At 38.9% G+C, this 20,342-nt stretch overlaps 1 protein-coding gene across 1 annotated transcript in view; it reads right to left on the reverse strand.

The window, feature by feature from the left end:
* Positions 1 to 20,342, reverse strand: part of ABLIM2 (actin binding LIM protein family, member 2) — an 86,769-nt gene that overhangs the window by 45,660 nt on the left and 20,767 nt on the right. The window contains exons 5-7 of the mRNA XM_010003121.1: positions 8,997 to 9,084; positions 5,520 to 5,578; positions 1,485 to 1,562 (exon numbers count right to left, since the gene is read on the reverse strand). Coding sequence (XP_010001423.1) covers positions 1,485 to 1,562; positions 5,520 to 5,578; positions 8,997 to 9,030 — 171 coding nt within the window. The 5' untranslated portion in view covers positions 9,031 to 9,084. The remainder of the gene's footprint in view (positions 1 to 1,484; positions 1,563 to 5,519; positions 5,579 to 8,996; positions 9,085 to 20,342) is intronic.

A 20,342-nucleotide genomic window follows, 5' to 3' on the forward strand; every position in this document is an offset into this window, starting at 1 on the left:
AATTGCTTTGATGATACAGAAATTCAATAACATGTTTTCAGGTTTTTTTTCTTCCCTTTTTGTGAAAGCCAAAATAGGATTTAATCAATCTCACAGCTTTCTGACTATTAAGTAGTCAGAGATGAGACAGATACAGCAAGAACTTGCACGCCTTTGGGGAATCTTTTTTTCCTAATTGACTCGTATTTGCTAGAGAACTTTATTCTTTCACAGTCCCAGCTGACTACAAAGTATATTACAGAAACAAATACTGGAGTTTTGTACAGATTTAATTATATCCTTTGGAAAAACAGAAAAAAGAAAATGGAGCTTGTCCTTGTCTTTTAACTGCCTGTGCAGCACATTTAAAGCTGCAACCACAAACATTTTAAAACCAGCACCATCAAGAAGTCAGATAAACATCACTAAAAATGTGGTCATGCTTCTAGAAATAAAGAAGTGATGCATGGCTGGAGAGATAGAGACCACCTGGCCAAAAAAAGTATCTACATGATAACAGGCTCCTAGCACAACTAAATGCTTTCCAGGAGTTGAGGCAATGCCTTTTTTTTCCCTATGAATATACCACTGGTTTCCACCAGCATGCAGCTCTTCTGGATATTGTGTTTAAAGTAATTTTTACTTGAAGAAAAAAGATTAATTTAACTCTTTTGCTTGTCTCAATGTAGTAGATAAAATCCCTTAAACTTTGCATAATAGCCTCTCTGGCAGTCAATCACATCTCCAGCAATGTCCTCTGCATATGGTCCTACCCAATGAGAAGGACCTGGCTACCTGAGGGATGCCTCGACAGGACAAAGAATAGCCCTGGGAATATTGAAGTATTTGAAGATAAGTTTGTATGGAACATGTCACACCTGAAGATATTTTTTATCCAGTGGTGGTAGCCTTGAGAATTTGGCCACAAACATTGGCTACAGTGCTTATGGCAAGCAAAGTACACTGGGTACTGAAAAAATACTTAGCCTAAGCTTTATCACACTTGTTATTTTGAAGTCTCTCTGTGAGTTTCCAGAGCTAGTGCTTCTTAGACCATAAACACATCAAAGGTACTCTGAGGTTAAGGACTGGCATTTGTCAGGGCTTGAGTCTTACAATCACATGCTTTCATAAGCAATCAGATGCAGGCTCTAGAGCTTGATTTAGACAAGTTGTGTTAAAATCTAAGCTTGTAATCTACCTGTTGGCTGCACTGTTTCTTAAGCTTTTCTTTTTAGAAAGCACACTGTGGTATTTTGTATGCTTTGGTAGAAGCCAGCCCTAGTGGTAATGTAAGTCCTATAAATACACCACAAAAAGTAAGAGGAAACTCCCAGAATTCTGTTATAGCAAATGCAGTATTCAAATATGTCAGTTCTGTTTCAGAGGAATCACCAGTTGCAGAGGTTTGAAGACACCTGCGTCCCACACAACATACTAAACTGTAGGAGGACACACAGGGTTTTTCCCATCCTCCAGAACAAACTTCACCCTGAAATACTCACATAGATCACACGGCTTGGGGAACCTGATGTACTTGAAGCAGGTACAGAAATAATACTCTCAGATGAAGTCCTTGTTTCCTATGGCAAAATAAATGAAACAGATAAGAAACAGAGGAAAGGGAGACAAAATCTGCTACTTCAAAAAGTGTGCAAGACATTCAATTTTATTAAATCTTTACCACTCAAGAATGGCCTATTACAGTGAGCTCAAAACACACAGACATACCAAAGACTTTGAAATAAAAGAACACTTGCAATCAATCAAATTGACCTTTTGAAAATGCAGAAATTATTTTACTGATTATTTTCATTTCCCCTCCCTTCAGAATGGTCACTGGATCACTTCTGGTCTGCCAGGACAGCCTTTGGGCATTTACCACAGGCAGGTCAAGTTATATTAGCTCCAAGTCTGGGATCACAAGATGATATGGTGGAAGCATTTTTACTCTAAGGTTATACCAACAAACCAATCTACACTGCTTCTGGAACATGTCACACTACCATGCCATTCCCCTCACAGAAAACAGCACAACATCCTGCAAAGCATCCTGCATCAGACACCCAATGGGCAGCTTTTCCCTCTCTGAACACTAATATTACCAGATTGATTTTACTACTCAACTGGTTTTGCTCTGTTTTCCATCATTCTGGCATTCAGAGTGACAGACCTTTACTGTTGGTTTTAGTCGATTCCTTTATGATGAAAAATATAATTTATTTTAAATAACAAAGGGTTGTGAGGCACAATGATATTGAACATGAGTGAAGAGACCTGACATCCATAACTGAAGTTTAAACAAATCTTACTTTGAAATTGAAGGTTTCACACCTTCTTTTGTCCAGATAAGTTATTTTTTAATAAATTATTATTTTGCATCTGTGGAAAAAACCTGTGCTTGACTACAAAAAGTATGTATTTTTCCATGTGCTCAGAATTATCATAATTTACTCTCACCAAAAGCTGAAACTTCTGACCTGAAGGTTACAACTGTTCAAACCCTTACAATAATTTTAGCATTATTAACCTGTCAAGTCAGGGTAGCAAGCTTCCCAATACTCCAGTTTTTAAGTATTTGCTACCTTTTAGAAGCAATATGTGAATATATCTGTACGGTACTGTGTTAGCAGAGCAAACAAACTCAAATGATCACAACTTTGATTCCACTGAGCTTCTTTAAGCCAAATAGTCCTATATATTTCTCTGAGACTGTATATGGAGATACTTATCTATATAATAAAGATTAAATTAATTATTTTTTTTTTATGCCTGGCTGGGATTTTGGAATTTTCTCCCTTTTATTTTCAGAAGTCTCACACAGGGGCTCTGAACAAGACCAAAACGTCTTAAGGGATAAGCCATATACCAGCATGGAAATAGAGAATACTCTCAGAAATACTTATGGCTGCCATTGAGATGATCATTCAACATGGACAGTGCAAATGCACTGCTCTTCTGCACAGTTAAAGCACATTGCAGTTTTCCAGAACTTGTGTAAATGGCACTGAGGTGCAAACCATACTTCTTTTTCACAATGTCCCTCCAGAAGGTACAACACAACAGACATAAAAACTTGGAAGAAAACAACACTATTTCAGATTTTTAAACCCTCTTGAAGTCAAATGACAATTCACACTCAGGATTCCCTGGATAAAGCTTCAGAGCTTCTTTCTGTGCCATCTGCATCCATGGAGCGTATTTTAAGATCACACAGTGCAGCATTACCTTAAAGCACATAATATACCGCGCTGAATGTATTTAGTAACTGTTAATAAATTCCTGGAGCTCTTTCAGTGGTTTTCCTCAATCTAGAGGTGCCATCTTGTTTTTAAGAAGAACTACAAATCATTACCATTTCTATCTTCTGAAATTAAAGTGTAAAGCCTCATCTTTCTAAGGTACTTATGCAGATTGCTTCCATGATTCTTTATGCTATTCAGTTACTCCCACAGATCGTTCCATTTCTCCTCCTGGTGATTAAACCCTGCTCATTCCACTTCTCACAAATGCTCTTTAGTCTCCTCCTGACCCAATACCCCTTTTAGCATGCCCAGCCCATGCCTGCTGCATAGATCTCGTAGCTGCTGCAATACAAATTCACACCTCAGTTGACTCCATTGCTTCTGTTCAGTTCTTTTCTCTGCAATATGCATTTTTATTCTCCCCTCCACCTACATCTTTTTCCTTTATGTCTTTTGATAACCCTTATTCTTTTTCTTGCTGCTCTGATTCATTTGTCTTTTCCAATTTTATCCCTTCTGCTTACAATATCTCTCTCCCATCATTCTTCTTTTTCCTTTCACTCTGTAACAACTTTTTTCCCTTCCACTCCATCTTCAAAGTTTTGGAGTGTGCTGACACTTACTCCTTTTGCCTTTGTCACCTATTTAATTACATGGTGTGCATGTATCTATGTAAATATATAGAAAAATAACGTTTTATAACGTTCTAACATATATAGAAAAGTAACGTTACTACCTTCTTTGAAACAGGATCCTTACTTCTTGGTTTATTTTTTCAATAATGAGTGTAAAGACTGAAAAAAACAGGAAAACCCAAAGAAAAGGAAAAATGACTAGTCTTGGAAAAACTATTTGAGCTCCATTCTGTGTTTTTTTTTCCTACTCAGGGAAAACTCCCACTGACTTTCAGATACAGATGTCTTCCTCTCAGCTGGGGACAGGGCAGACTCCCAGCAGTTGGAGAGATGTGCTGTGAGTCAGCCTTTACAGAGTATCTTACAAGTACATTTTCTTTGTCTTTGTGCGGAAAAGGCAGCCTGTAGGAACCCACTACAACTTTGTCCACTGCCTTTCTTTGAAGGAAGAGGAAAAAACCTAAACCTACTACATTTTCAGTACATTACATGGAGTTTTGGCCTTGCCATTTCCAATAATCAACCAGAATAAAATTCTTAGGAAGTCTGAAATACTGCTTAATAGTATTAAGCTGAATCAGCAGCACTTACTAAAGTATTTTGACAATTTAAAATAAACATATATTAAACAACACATTTTATACTGAAATGCTAGTTATTTGATATTCAGAGTTTGCTATGAAGAACACCAGAGAAATCTCTTTCCAAACATATGGGTACAAAAAATACAGCCAAGATTCTTTACAGTAAAGCCCAAACCAATTTCTTTTAATATTTTCTCTTTCCAAAACTGTAATTTTCTCAAAGTTGTACTTGCTAACACACTAAATTTGAAAACATTCTTTTTCTAGCTGCTGCCTGCTGCTCTGTCTCATCTCATGGTCCTTCCACCCAAGTCTCGCTGAATCAAAGCAGAGGTTTTTTGAACAAGGACACCAAGGGTACCACTTGGAGCATCGGAGAACAGCAGAACTGGAAAACCCCCTAATTAGCCTCTGCATTAAATTAGGCAGTTGCATCTCAGTCCCACCACTTCAGAGAGATCATTTCCCCAGCTACAGATTAATTCTTGTTTCCTGGGGGCAGTGTATTCATCTGTTAACATGGTAATTATTACAGTTGCCAGAACTCCCCCTTTTTACTCTTGCACACAAAAGGATGCACAAATCACCCAATGTAAGGAGGTACTTGAAGCCAGAGATTAAGTTCAGCTGGGGCTCACTTGCCAACATTGTACAAGCAAGAAAATAAAAAAGAAATTCCAGTGAGAGATTTTTATGTAAAAACAAATACAGTGAAAATCCTCTGTTCTTTTAAGTGCAGAGCCACATAAAATAAGAAGGGGTCATGTACTGATCACATCATAATCAGGCAGAAGTTAAAAATTAACTTTTTTTCCTTATTTAGCTTCGACATGTAACTCTTAGGCCAGCATTCTCCTGAAGTTGCAGCACTTAATCACAGAACATTAAGATGACAGTATTACACCACATTAACCTAACAGATTTCTGTAATTCCAAATTTAAAACTGCAGTTGTAAAAAAAATCCAAATCCTCCCCTCCGTGTCTGCTGAAAAAAAAAAAAAAAAGGCAAAAAAAAAAGGGGACAGACAACAATATGACAATGAAAAAACATTAGGTAAAAATGAGGTATTCTTGCCTTGTTTTTTTCTTCAGCCTTTGCAGCCTGTCTACAAACTGGATGCCAAATGGATGTACCTGAAAATTAAATTTAAAGTTCTGCAATAAGAACCTTCAGAGTTTTAAAATAAGAACATTAATAAACCGTCCCATAAGGTTTTATAAGACACAGAATACTGACCAATTCCACTGCATGCACTTGTTCATGGATATTTTAAAAGCTAAAACCAACAGCTTCTCAATGAAAGGGGGTAAATTTAGATTAGACATCAGGAAGAAATTCTTTAGTGACGGTGGTGAGACACTGGCACAGATTGCCCAGGGAAGCTGTGGAAGGCCCCTCCCTGAAGTGTCCAAGGCCCAAGTTGGATGGGGCTCTGAGCAACCTGGTCTACTGGGAGGTGTCCCTGCCCATGGTAGGGGGTTTGGAAATAGAAGATCTTTAAGGTCCCTTCCAACCCAAACCATTCTAGGATTCTGTGAATATCTGTAAGCTTGATCATGTGCATTTTAAAGACTAGGTGCACTTCAGAAAGCTACATTTACTTCAATATATGAGATCAACATAATAACCTGAGTCCTAAGAAGTGTGATGTAGGATCTCTGGAGCTCTTCCAGCCCAATCTCCATCTCAGAGCATGTCCCACTACAGCAGGCAGCTTAGGGATGTGCCCAGTTGGGTTCTATATACCTCCAAGATCAAGATAGCACAGCATCTTTGAGTAACCTGTTCCACTGTCATGGTATTTTTTTTTTCCTTTTATGTAGTTGGAACTTCCTGTACTCTTCCTAACATACTCTTGCAATAGTTTGGCCCAGTCCATACTAAGGAGCACACTGGGCTGGAATGAAATAGCATTGAGGTATCTAACACTAGCTGAAAATCCAGTCTTTGTGAATTATTCATTATACTGACCTTGCACTGCCTACACGTTTATCTCTCATAAGTAAAATACTAATTCAGGGGAATATCCACCCTGGAGGAAGCAGAAAATACAGAATTAACTAATTCTCTACTGCATGTAAGTAATGAAGAGAGGATTGTGAACTCCAGAGATACAAGTAACTGTGTGAGAAAGAAACCTAATACCTTTGCATCAGCCAGAAAAAAAACACCACAAAAAAACCTTACAAAAAGTTGAACACAATGTTCAATACTCAGTGTTCAATGGAAGTTCAATGTGTAATTATACAAAATAAAATAATTACTTGTAAATTTTAATAGTAAAATGGAACCTTTATGTTTATGCCAGTCTGAGCTCTGAGAAGCCTAAAGCTGAAGCTCCATACCTTTAAATAATATCAGTGCACTGCAACTTCTGCTTGACTAAATAAGAAGTTGAGAACTTTAGTGTTATAAATATTTCATGTTTATACTGGGTGGAGAGCACCCAAAAGATTTATTGGAAATGTTTTGTTTTCACTGCAGTTTGATAGTTTCCTAACCAGTGGATTTTGGAAACAAGATAGAAACAGAACGACTATATCCCAGAAGACAGATGGAGATCATTAGAATACATTTCACAAAAATAACCCAGATTAATTCAGCCTCAAGTAGCAAAAGACTATGTGTAAGTACAGACTAGATAAATTATATTTACTAACTTACTGAATTTTTGGGGTTCACCAAACCACTAAAATCCTGTCTTTATAGCACCTTTATATTTAATGATTATTTACGTTCCAATTACGGTGGGTGTGAGCTTGCCCATTGAATGAGTTTGTTCCAGCTGCTCCATAAACTGATGTAAATTGTCTCAGTGGTTTATAAGCAGTAACCAGATCAACTTTTTTTAATTACCTACTCCTATCTCTGATCACAGACTACTGGCTGGGAAACTCCTTCATACTGAAGAAAACAGCTCATTCATCCAACAGCCATCTGGTGGATGACCACTAAAGACTCAATTTCTGCTAAGGAACATGCAACACCTAAAGGAACTTTACATTAATTAAGAAGATGAAGAATAAGTTACAAAACCCTGGGGTGTAATTCTTTTTTCTTTTTTTTTTATTAACACATGATTTATCTAACACATCAAGTCAAGCAGTCCAAAACCCTAATCACAGATCTTTCAAGATGTTACTAGCAGTTTCTAATGGGAACTGCTCTTCTCATGTGAAGATAAAAAGTGTACAATATTAAGCTGGTATGAATGTTTCATGCATAAGAAAATAAAGTTAATTAAAGTGCAAATTAACAACACCTGAGAACAGTGTGATTATTTCAATTAAAAATCGGCACAAAATGTAACAAATATCCACCCTTACAACTAACTGAACTGAAAAAGATAATTCATTGCAACCCTTTTTCAGAGGGATTGAAATCTAGAAACAAATTGGTAGTTTGGTATCTTTTTTTTTTAAAGCATTGATTTCCATGGGGGTTTTAGTACCACTAAGCTATTTTGCAATTGGAAGAACCACAACATTTTCTGGCTTCTGAGGGAGAACCCATGAGCACAGACAAGAATCATTATGTCCTTTAATGAGCTAGTTCTTGTTGTAGACCAAAGTGAGAATAAAATTGTCATTTTAAAGAACATACTAAATTATAATTAGATCTTAGTGAGACCACTATTGTGTTTTACATAAAGTCCAACTTCTACAGCTTAATGCATTATTTCAAAGTACTCTTCTGGAAAACTGTGGACAATTGCAAAGTTGTAATACAGATCTGGGCAAGCATGTGATTTTAGGATAATAGACCAGCCTTGCAGCTCCCACATCCTACTGAGTTTCTCTTTTCTGTTTTCCTTTAAAAAGATTCGTCAAAGATGCAGGCCTTCATTTTCTCTGGTGCCTGACCCTGTATTTAACCATGTAAACATTGTTTCTTTTGATCAGTTAAGTACAACTGAAGTTGCTACAGATGATTTATCTCCTATGTATATATATTTTATTTTTTTATCCCTCTGTTGGATAAATTGTTTTGCAATTCCCTCTCTATTACCATTGAAATTCCCTGAGAAGAAACACTGAATTTCTCCTGTAGGAGCTTATGGCTGCCTAAGATGTAGGTATATAGTATGGTAAGGGCTTCAGCTCCATGGCATCCTCTTCTCCACCCTTTGTGGGTATTTGGGCACAGAACTGGATTAGGACTGAAACAACAGCTTGAGGGAACTTGCTGTGCCACATGCATGTTAACTTTCACCTGGGCTATTTATCACAGCAGAAAAAACACATTTTTTTCAGTAAATTGAAAATTTTACAGACTTCACTGTCAAGCACTTTCATCTGCAGGAAATAACTGCCACTCATCCTTTCTATGATTCACACTTGCTATTGGATTTGAACCGAGGGAGAAGTAATTGCCAGTAGGAAGCAACAAGCATTTGTTTTTGCTTTTCTTGAGCCTACACACTGCATTCTTCACCTTCTCTTACAGTTATTACGTGAGAATATGTGCAAAACAGCTCAGAGATGTTAGCAGGTATTGGTAAGAGGGCCATGCTGCCAAGTGCAACTGGTTGATTTTGAGATTTGTTTTTACCTTGCAGATACATTTCTTCTCCTTCTGCAAACATCTGACTGCACCTGACACATCGTGCGCACGTTGGGTGATAATGTTTTTCTCCTGCCTGTTTGGGAAAAAACATAGAGATGATTAAGTATACTGATCAATTTAGCAGCTTCACTATGAGGATTTTTTCTTTAATCCTCCGGAATATGACTAATTAAAATAAATTATTTAATGCCAATTAGCTCAACAATCTCCTACAACCACAATGTTTCTTTTTTATTACAGACAAATCATAATTTCAAATGTAATTATGGTCTTGCTTACAGAAAAAAACCCAAACAAAACAACAAAAAATGTGCAAAAGTTAAGTCACTGAATTTATAGAATGAAAACATTTCTATACAGCAAACTTGTTTTCCCTGTAGACAACCATACTGTGCATTCACTGTATGTTCTTCATGATCGCACTGAACATATACTCTTAATGCACAGCAAGAACCTTCTTGTTCTGAGATTAGCCCTCATAATTTAATACCACCATTTTCATAGATTGGAATGAGAATAGGACTGAGTCTTAAATTTGCTCAAAACTGTTGAGTAACTAATCAATTTTCATAAATCTACATTTCCAATATACCTTATAAGCCCATTAATTTAATCTCTATCACCACTGACCTAAGAGTGTTTTTCAAGAGGAGACATGTACCTGCTAAAAGGAACAAGGGCTTGGCTGTGTCAGAACATCAATGCATAATACAGACAAGGATGAAGCTCATCTCAGATGACTATCAGAAAAGAAAGCCAAGATTCCTGGATGAAGTGATTTATGCAAGACTCAGTTTTGGTACATTGGCCAAAATTCAATTTTTTGGCTGACTGTGGGCAAATTTGTTTACTCTGGTCCCACAGGCAAGGACAGCAGCACCACAGGGCAATGTCTTGAGCCAGTGAGAAGAAGAGCATTCAGGGAGTTGTGCTCTTATGAGTGAAAAACGTGAGCCACTCACTCCAAACTGCACCCCTACCCCATCTTTAAGATGACACTCACAGACCAGAGTTCAACAGCCCAAAGCTGGCTCTTGTGCATGCTCCCAGCACTCCTCACTCTTCAAAACTCCTACAGAACTGAAAGCCAAATCTTGGCATTTCCTTCCTCCACTTTGACCCCCCACACTTCTACAATAAACAGAATGGCCCATGGTTTAAGTGGCTTAAGGTCAATGTCATTTCCATCATGAACAAAAGCCAGGAGACAAAGTAACTCTAAAGCTGAGGCAAGTTAAACTAAGTTAACTAAGTTAAACTAAGTTAACTTGGAGTTAATCTAAGTCTGACTTCAGTAGTTCTCCTGGAGTTAAAAATAAGTGAGATACAATTATAAAAGAAAAATTAGAGGGAAAAGGTATAGTGATCATTTTGCTGAGGCTCATAACAGCAAACTTCCAATGGATTTTGCATATTTACCTGTGAATTAAAATGGGACATACTCAAGCTCTTCATATAAATCTAAGTGCTGACAGCCATCTTTGTTCCCCTGTCCCTCTTCTAAACAAAGCACAGAAGACAAGGCAGGCTCACAGCCACAAACAGAATGTTAGGGGTTGGAAGGGACCTCAAAAGATCATCTAGTCCAACCCCCTTCACAGAGCAGGGTCACCCAGAGCACATCACACAGGAATGTGTCCAGGTGGGATTTCAATGTCTCCAGCAAAGGAGACTCTGGGCAGCCTGTTCCAGTGCTCTGTCACTCACACAGTGAAACAGGTTTTTCTCACTTTTACGTGAAACCTCCTAAGCTCCAGCTTCCACCAATTGCCCCTACTCCTATCATTAGACATAACGAGAAGAGCCTGGCTCCATCCTCCTGACACTGGCCCTTAACATATTTGTAAATGTTAATGAGGTCACCCCTCAGTCTCCTTTTCTCCAAGCTAAAGAGACCCAGCTCCTTCAGCCTTTCCTCATAAGGAAGAGGTTCCACTTCCTTAATCACCTTTGTGGCCCTGCATTGGACTCTTTTCAAGCAGTTCTCTGTCCCTCCTGAACTGAAGGACCCAGAATTGGACACAATATTCCAGATGCAGCCTCACCAGGACAGAGTAGATGGGGAGGAGAACCTCTCTCGACCTACAAACCACATCCCTTCTAATACACCCCAGGATACCATTGGCCTTCTTGGCTACAAGGGCACATTGCTGGCTCATGGTCATCTTCCTATCCCCCCGGACCCCCAGATCTCTTTCCCCCTTGCTGCTCTCCAACAGGTCAGCCCCCAGCCTGTACTGGTATATGGGGTTGTTCTCTCCCAGATGCAAGACTCCACACTTGCCTTGTTGAATTTCATTGAACTTCTATCTGCCCACCTCTCCAGCCTATGAAGGTCTCACTGAATGGCAGCACAGCCTTCTGGTGTGTCAGCCACTCCTCTAAGTTTAGTGTCGTCAGTAACCTTGCTCATAGTGCACTCTGTTCCCTCACCCAGCTCATTGATAAATATATTGAATAGTACTGGTCCCAGTACCAACTCATGAGGAACTCCAATAGATACAAGTCTCCAACTAGACTTTGCCCCACTGACCACAACTGTCTAACTTCTTTCCTTCAACCAGTTCACAATCCACTTCACTACCCAATCATCCAGACCACACTTCCTCAGTTTAGCTGTTGAGGATTCTGTGGGAGATGGTGTCAAATTCTTTACTGACATCAAGATAAACCACATCCACTGCTCTACCATCATCTATCCAGCTGGTTATGTTCTCACAAAAGGTCATCAGGTTGGCTAAACATGACTTGGTAAAACCATGTTGACTGCTCCTAATGCCCCTCTTACCCTTTATATGTCTAGACACAGCACCAAAGATAAGTTGTTTCATCACCTTTCCAGGAATGGAGGTGAGACTGATCACAACACCTTTCTAAATGAAATAGCTAAATCTGAGGTTACAGACTTGATGCAGGAATTAACTAATAATATTCCCTGATATGTTTATACAGTCAGCCTGATTGGATACCACAAATTATATTCAAATCTAGGACATGGGTGTGTTGGGTCTGTATGTCACCTGGGTATATGCCAAAGAGGCTTCAGCAGTGCCCCTTTTCCTTTCTCTTCAGACTATCTCAGAGGCTTCATTTCATAGATGAACAATCGGTTCCAGCAGAGTCCAGACATTTTTTAAGCTTAGGACAGCAATTGTTTAATGTTTTCAGTTTAGTTGTAGTGACAGCCTCATTATTTTTTCTTTTCTTGGTTATATTGATGTGAGAGAGTTTAATGCAGCAAACAAATTCCTAACCATATGGTTACTTCTTTGCACAGTTTGAAAGCTTAGTTTAACAGATTGTTCTCTTAGTGTTTAATAAAATATCAACACACACAGAGCACAGAAGCAACATTCATCTCTGAGTGATCTCTTACAGTTCAAGTAGTAGATTGTAAGAAACCTCAGGAGCCTACATTTGCTTCAAGACTGAAACCAGGTCTTTGTGCCCAAGTATCTGTATGTAAATATAGTATTATTATGAAGATCAATTTAAAAATTAAATCCTGAGATTTCCTCTCACCTGAACAGCAAAGTGTGTCCTTAGCTATGTAGTACACAACCACCAGTACAATTTCTCTTCAAGTGACTACACCAGCTTTCCACAACCACTGAGTAAAAGTCTTGTTGTGTAATTTAAAGGTGGAGTCCAAACGGTCCTTAACATTCTGAGACAATTATGAATTACTCCATTCCCTTCAGGTATGAGGGACTCCTTTAAATGGTAAATCTCCTCTGTGAAGCAGGCAGAGTCTTCTGGGCTGGGTCAACATGAGGAACATTCTCCCAGCAAAATCAAGGACCTCCCCACACTCCCTGTCCTAAAGTATGGGAGGCCTCACAGTGTTGCTACCTGTCCCACAGCACATCAACCAGTAAACCCATGTTTCACTTGAAACAGGACCAGGAAGCTCTGCAACAAGTATATACAACTGCCTTTTCTCATTTCTCATAACTTCAGGGCTTGAACTAGAAAAAAGAAAAATGAACCTAATGTGACAAATGTGAATAACATAATATAAAGCACAATTTGAAGACAGTAAGGGGTATATCATAGTCTGCAGAGCAGTATGAAAAAACAGACCTGAGAAACACTCAATCCTAGCAAATTGGAGTACTTCATACTGGAAGGAATAGCCATTACTAGTTAAGGTTGAGTTTTAAATTAGCTGTCATCACTCAGGAAAAAGATACTACGTTATTGCAGACAGCTCAGCAAAAACCTCTGCTCATTCTCTGGCTATGGCTGCTGTAACTGATGAAGTGGTAGCACATGTAAGAGATTATATGTATAATAATTGGAACTCTATAAAATTGACAATGCTCATCTGGCCTCCCAAGCCACTGCTGGGACTGTGATTGATACAATGTTTTACTGCAGTTGATGAACGAAAACTGCTTGTGAATTGACAGTTGAGGGACTGAACCAGAGTAGTTTACAGCTCAAAGCACAAGCTATGTCCTGGAAAGAAAACTCAAGATTTCTGATGACTCTCAGCAGTGAAGTCTAAGTGCATCCTATCTCACTGCCTTACTCAGTTAGTAAAGTAGCTAGTAAAGGGAAGAAAGAAAGTAGGCAAAACCATTTCATGTGTAATAAACTCCTATCTGTTTGGTTCCTTTCCTGAGAATGTCATATTTTCAGTAAACTTTTTCCTGTAAAAGCTAACAATAAAAAAATAAATCTAGCTTGTTACCAAAATGCACAGTGGAAATGGACATCTTTTACTGCTCAGAGTAAAGAGCTTGTGGAAGTGATAAAATGCAATTACTCAATCATACCAAAGCATGTTTTCCATTTTCAGCATATGATACAATATAGGTTGCTGTAATAGTGTGGTATTACCACTGACTGTTATCTATTGAGGTCAGCCCAAATCCTACCACCCTCATACTCTAGAATCTCCAAATGAAATCCTAACTGTATCGTATCCTGAACAAAGGATACAAAACACAGAGCCTGCTGGTAATGCCAAGGCACAGGGAAGTTGCATGACCCAGAAACAAAGCCCACACAAGAGCAGTATAAAGCATTCTTAGTTAAAAGCTTTTCCCATGGAACAAATTTGCTGGAGTGCTTGGACATCACCAGACAACCACCTGTTTCAGCAAAGGGAAGCAGAATAAAGCACAAAACCATCACCAATCCATAAGCTTTTTCATCAGGAAGCTTCTCATCCTTGAAGGAAGGACAAAAGCTCTTATGAAAGACACATGACTTGGCTGCTGTTTTAAGTGGAAGGGAGTTATTTGGCATGGAAAGGGGAAAAACACTTAGGTACTGTAGTGACAGGAAGAAGTTTGAAACTTCAATTAGACAATAAATTATATTTTTTTCTACTCTTTGCCTCCATTTCATTAATAATTTTCATTCACATAGACCAAATTAAAGGGCACTGAGATCTCTAGAGGTGCAGCTTTCATAGTACAGTTAATCCTAGAAACATAACTCAGTTTAAAGTCAGGAAGTGTGCAAGTGCACCCCAGAATGATAGAATAATTCAGGTTGAAAAGGACATCTACTCCAACCTCCTGTTGAAAACAGGGTTGACAGTCAATTTAGACTAGTTTGCTCAGGTACTTGTCCAGTCAGATCCTGCAAACTTCCAATGAAGGAGGCAGTGGCCATCTGGGCCATCTGTTCCAATGCTTAAATATCCTTAGAGTGACTTTTTTTTTTTTTTTTTCCTTTTTAATCACTCAGAACTTCCCCTCTTTCAATTTACGGCACTTGTCTTCTGCTCTCCCACCATGCATGTCTGTAAGGAGTTTGCCTCCACATTCCTGAAGGCCTCCTTGTAGGTATGGGAATGCTGCTATTAAGTCCCCTAAGCTATCCTTTCTCTAGGCTGAATGGATTCAGCCTTCTGAGCACCTCCTACCCCTCAATCATTATGGTGGATCTTCACCGAACTGAACCAGCTTCAGTGTCTTTTGGTCTGGAAGGGCAAAAAGCTGGATGCAGTATCCTACATGTGGTCTGGCAAATGCTCAATAAGAGAGGTTATCTTCAATATATTGGTAGTCTTCCTATTGAAACTGCCCTCTATGCTGGTGGCTTTCATGCCTTCCAGGACACACAACTTTCCCAGACACTTATAACTGAATATAAGACACAAAAATAAATCAAGATGTGCTCTAAGTACAAACATCATACTGAAACAGAACATAAAAATCAATACATAACTCCTTGATAAATTATTCCCCTCCTGCTTTCAGCTCATGTCCATGGGTTCCTATGAGTAGGCCTAAGGAGAAAATATCCTAACAGTGTCTAAGGAAGGTTCACTATCATATTAAATTCAACACTGAGGAGTACGTAGCTTCACTGGAAATTTTTTTTCAGAGTATGTGAATCAAAAAAAATATCCTAACAGTGTCTAAGGAATGTTCACTATCTATCATATTAAATTCAACACTGAGGAGTATGTAGCTTCACCGGGAATTTTTTTTCAGAGTATGTGAATCAAAAAAAGTGGAAAACCACTGAACTCTTTTAGTTGATATTTAATTCATCCTGTTTATACTTCCTCATTCATTCCTCAAAAGACTGTTTTTATTGAGGTACTAAAATATTATGGGACTGAACTCTTCCTTTTTTCAGGTGGTGGAAAAATACAGGAAACCCATAAAGAAATACAGGTATGAAAAGACACACTAAATATTTACCTTTATGATAGTTAATAAAGTTTTTTAATGAGATACAGCATTTCAATGTTAAATTGCCCAAATAGTCACTGCACTGATTTATGGAGGGAAATTCACAATTTCGGTAAGTAAATGCAGTTCCCTAACTTTGGCTGAGCTGAGATTTTAGTTCCTGCTCCCAGAACTAGATTAATTATTCACTTGAAAACTCTATAAACAAAGAGCACAAAATTGGCCAAGAAAATCTTCCCCTCAAGTTATTCTAACTCCCAGGCTGAAATCAGGGGTTGTTCTTGCTTATTTCCCACTGTCTTGTAATAAAACCCTCTTGTTCTTTGCCAGCTCTTCAATATGGGTTTGTGTGATGTGGGTTTTATCTTAAAGGACGTGTAAAATTCAGGGCCCAGCTTTTTGTCTTGTCTTTACCTCAAGAATATCCTGGAGAAGGTACACAACTCCACACCATCAAGTGCTCAATGGCCTATCTTTTATGTGGACCACAGTGGCTCCATAAGCTGTATTCTATGGGGTATTTTCAAAATAGAGTGATGATATTTGGAGAACCAGATAACCTTTGCTGCTTGGAGTAGAAGACTATGCTCAGTTTCCAGCTTTAAGTGTAATCACATAAAACCTCCATTCACATTTATAGCAACAGATGTGTTTTGCATGTGCTACAGAACTTGAAGGATTATTCATTAATAGTTGTATACAATAAAGGTTAAGTTAGTAAACAGCTGTCATGTCATCTACTGGGTCAGAAGGGACAGAAAACATTATATAGGCAGAGGTATTTGGCAAAATATTGCTTATGTCATACAGCAGTGGTGAGGAGAGAGAAGTGTGAGAGCCAGGAGACAATGAGAGTATTATGTGGAGGAAAACTCCTACTAATTCTCTTAGTCACAGTGGACCTGACTCACCACTGAGTCACTTCAGCAGAATGCCAGGGCAAATGAATAATTTTCAACTGTTTTCAGTGGGGTTTTCACCAGTGTAAATGTAGTGTAATGTCCTAATCTTCTCCTTACTGGATCCATTTATCATCCCACCAGATGCCAAGAAACAGTCACGTGAAACGTTGAACACCTGCACCTGCAGCACTGCTTACAGCTTTAGCTGTCGCACGTGCATGGTTATTTCATATTGTCTTGATCCTGCCTCATCTGTACTCTGCTGTACTATGCAGAGCCTTGAGACTTCCCACCTACATTTGAGTCATTTTTACTGCCTCCCACAGACACTTTATTCTTCCAGGTATAAAGTGCAGATCAAATATGCCAACAGGGACATTTATCTCAGAATGATAGGAACTTACTACATAGTGGACTCTCAGCAAGAAGACATTTCTAATGTTTGTGGTTGGACAAAGGCTGAAAAAGGCCAATAGTGCACTTTTTCTACAGAATTTGGTACATGATCTTGTAAACCAGAATGGTCTGCCATACCTAAAATCACTGATTTTGCACTCGGCTGCTTTGTTACGCAATGACCGACCTGCCTTTTTTGCCTTTTTCTTCTCAGCTTTGTACATTTTTCTTGCCACCCACTGAGACTGGAAGAGGCTTCTGTTTTCTGTTTGCTCAATGACCTCCTTAATTTCTTCTCCACTTTCCTCTCCCACTCCTTAAAACTCACTTATAGGCCAAGACAAGCTGCAGCTGGCTCTCACTTCTGTTTCTTTTGATGGAGGAGAAGGAGCAAAGGAGAAAGATGTCTTGCAGACATACTCCTCTTCCTTTTGAACTTTCCAGTTGTGGATTTAGCCCACCAATTTCAGATGGGAAGAATGAAGCTGTGACCAACACGGAACAGCCCTGGAGAGGCAGCATGATTTATCAGATGAAGCCAGCAAAGCTCTCTGCACATTGACCATGGTGATCTAGGCTGCAAACATTTGAGGATAGAAGCCGTCTCTCATTCTGTGCTTGCATAAGGGCTGCTATTTTGGATCCCAAAAATTAGCTGGGACTGGAAATGCCACTGCCATATCCAGAACTGACATTCATGGCAAATAGAAATGGCTACTTTCAGACTCTTCCATACATTTCCAGGTAAAGGTACCATTCAGAAGTTCTTACTTGGGGAGTGGGGAAAGAAATTCTAAAAAACACAAAAATGCTGAAGGTCAGCAGGATGAAAAATCTGAAAGATACAAGAAACGAGTCACACAGGCTGCTTTTCTGCTATAAGCAGACACACCAAACCGTTGTGACATGGGGCCAAACATCCTGGAGATACTTTTATCAACAAAGCCAATTGTTACTAAGTGCACTTACCACTGCACCACTGTCATGGTTACGGGAGAGAGCTGGAGGAAGGTGCTTGTGCCCTTGGCTGGAGCAGGGTTACGTGTGGGGCACTGCAGAGCTGTGGTCTGGCTGACCACTGTGTGCCCCAGACATGAGTCAGAAGACTACCAGGAATGAAGGAAATTATGCAAAGTAATTAGATGAGGAAATGAAGACACCAAAAAAGTGCAACATTTCATATTGTCAAAATGTTCAAATGCTGGTGAATATTACTAGATAATAATGCATCACCACAGCAACACAGTGCTCAGAGAGGCTTTGTAATGGGTGCACTTTGAGGTGTCTGCATTGGAGGCTCAGAAGATATCAAGGTGACTACTGCAATCTCTGCTTTGATGTTTAATTAATCAATTAAAAGAGTTTAAGATAGCTAACTGGTACTACATTTTTGCAGTGGACACCATTCACCAGTCTGCCAGTTTCAAGAATGAAACTAAAACTCAAACACATACAAACCCACACAGGGAAAAACATATAGCAGTGCTACTGGGGACTTTCCATACATATGAGAGAAATCCTCAATGGAAAAGCAAGGAAGAAACTAAAAAAAAAAACCACCATAAAAAAAACAAACCAGCAATAGTAATTCCTTCTTCTGTATAAATCAGTTTCCTTAAAATTCTGAATTTCTCATCTGTATCATTCAGAAATAGTTTGCAGAATCCCTTTCTTCCTCAATAAACCTAAAAACTGCTTTACAGGGTAAAAACTATGTGAACAGCTCCTTTGAAATATGTAGTGGCTTTTCCTGACATGCAAACAGTTGTGAGTTGCTAACAGTTCAGATAATAAATATAGATAGGTGTAGCTCTGTATCTCTTTCTGGAGAGAAGAGGTGATCGAGCAAGGGAAAAGATGAAAGTGGGAGAAAAGGTGAAGGTACCTAAAATAATACAATTGGGCTACAGAAAAGGCTAAAAACTAAGGTCAAAAACATTGCTGACAGTATTTTAAAAGATGCCTCTTTTAAAGCAGAAAGTCAAAGTCAACTGTCAATTAACACATACACAGCCAAGTTCACACACTATACACTGATGATTAACCTGCTTTTGCAAACCAGCAGCCCCACACGAATGCAAGTGTCACCAAAACACAGACCCTTCTCAAGCTGCAAAATGCCTTGCATATCTGCAAACACTAAGCATTGAAAGTGCTGGTTAATGTTTCCTACCTGAGATGGTTTCCTTTTGCAAGAGCAAATGCTGATGTATTTAGATGCGTCTTTTCCCACAGTTTTCCTTCTTCTCTTGTGATGGGAAAAAACTGGCGCAGAGAGCAGTTTCTAAATGAAGATCAGTGCTGACACTTGGATCCTTCTACTTCTCGTATAGACAGAGCTGCTTTTTTTGCACGTTTCTGTATTTATGCCTATATTGTACTGAAGATCAGTGCTGACACTTGGATCCTTCTCCTGCTCTGACAGCCCATGGGAAACCCTTCTCGTATAGACAGAGCTGCTTTTATTGCACGTTTCTGTATTTATGCCTATATTGTAAGCTGTTCAAGTACCTTTCACACATCACTAGGTTTTGTTGTTAGAGAAACAGCAGGGCAACAGAGATTTCAGAACAAACCATTCTTCCACACTGCAGGCAGAAATTTGTACACCCTGCTGTAAAGAATTAGACTGGTCTCTCTGCTGCACCGAGAGTGTTGCAAAGGGAAAGACAACTGCCTTACAAAGTAGATGTGGCTGCAAATAAAAACAGCTCAACCCTAGGGCAAACAAAAAACAAACTACAACATTTTTTGTTCATGTTTAAATTACTAAGTCACTGATATATAAGTGGCATTTAATTGACATATAAATAATTGACATACCTAGTTTCATTTCTGTCTAGTACCTACTGTTCTTGTTCCATTTTTTAAAGTAATGTACAATTATGATTAATAGATTTTTAAAAATGTAAATTTGTTAAGTTTTTTCTAGACATTTACACATACATGTAACCCACATGTAACCCACAAAACTGTTAACCCTTTCTTCCCAAACATACTCAGAGTCCCAATGCTGCCATGTTATGACATCAGATACAGCAGTCAGACCCACCTTTATGTTTAGTAAGTGATAGAGGCGTTTTCACCAGCACTTGTAAGACACATTTAGACCACAACCATGTAGCTGTAAATCACTGGACAGTTGTAGACCTAAGGCTAGTCAAGTGCTGCAAATAACTCTCACACCTGATCCCCTCACAGCCTATATACCATGTTTGCCATCAAAAAATCCACATCAGGTTAACTTTGGATATGAAGGCTTCCTCTAACAACATAATCAGCTGAAACAGAAGACAAAGAGAAACCCCCCTGCCAAGCCGTATCTCACTACAGGCTGTCATGGTTAATGAAACCACAGAAAAAAACCCCCATAC

Source organism: Chaetura pelagica, unplaced genomic scaffold (genome assembly GCF_000747805.2).
Source record: "Chaetura pelagica isolate M959 unplaced genomic scaffold, ChaPel_1.0 scaffold147, whole genome shotgun sequence".
NCBI classification, from domain to species: Eukaryota; Metazoa; Chordata; class Aves; order Apodiformes; family Apodidae; genus Chaetura; species Chaetura pelagica.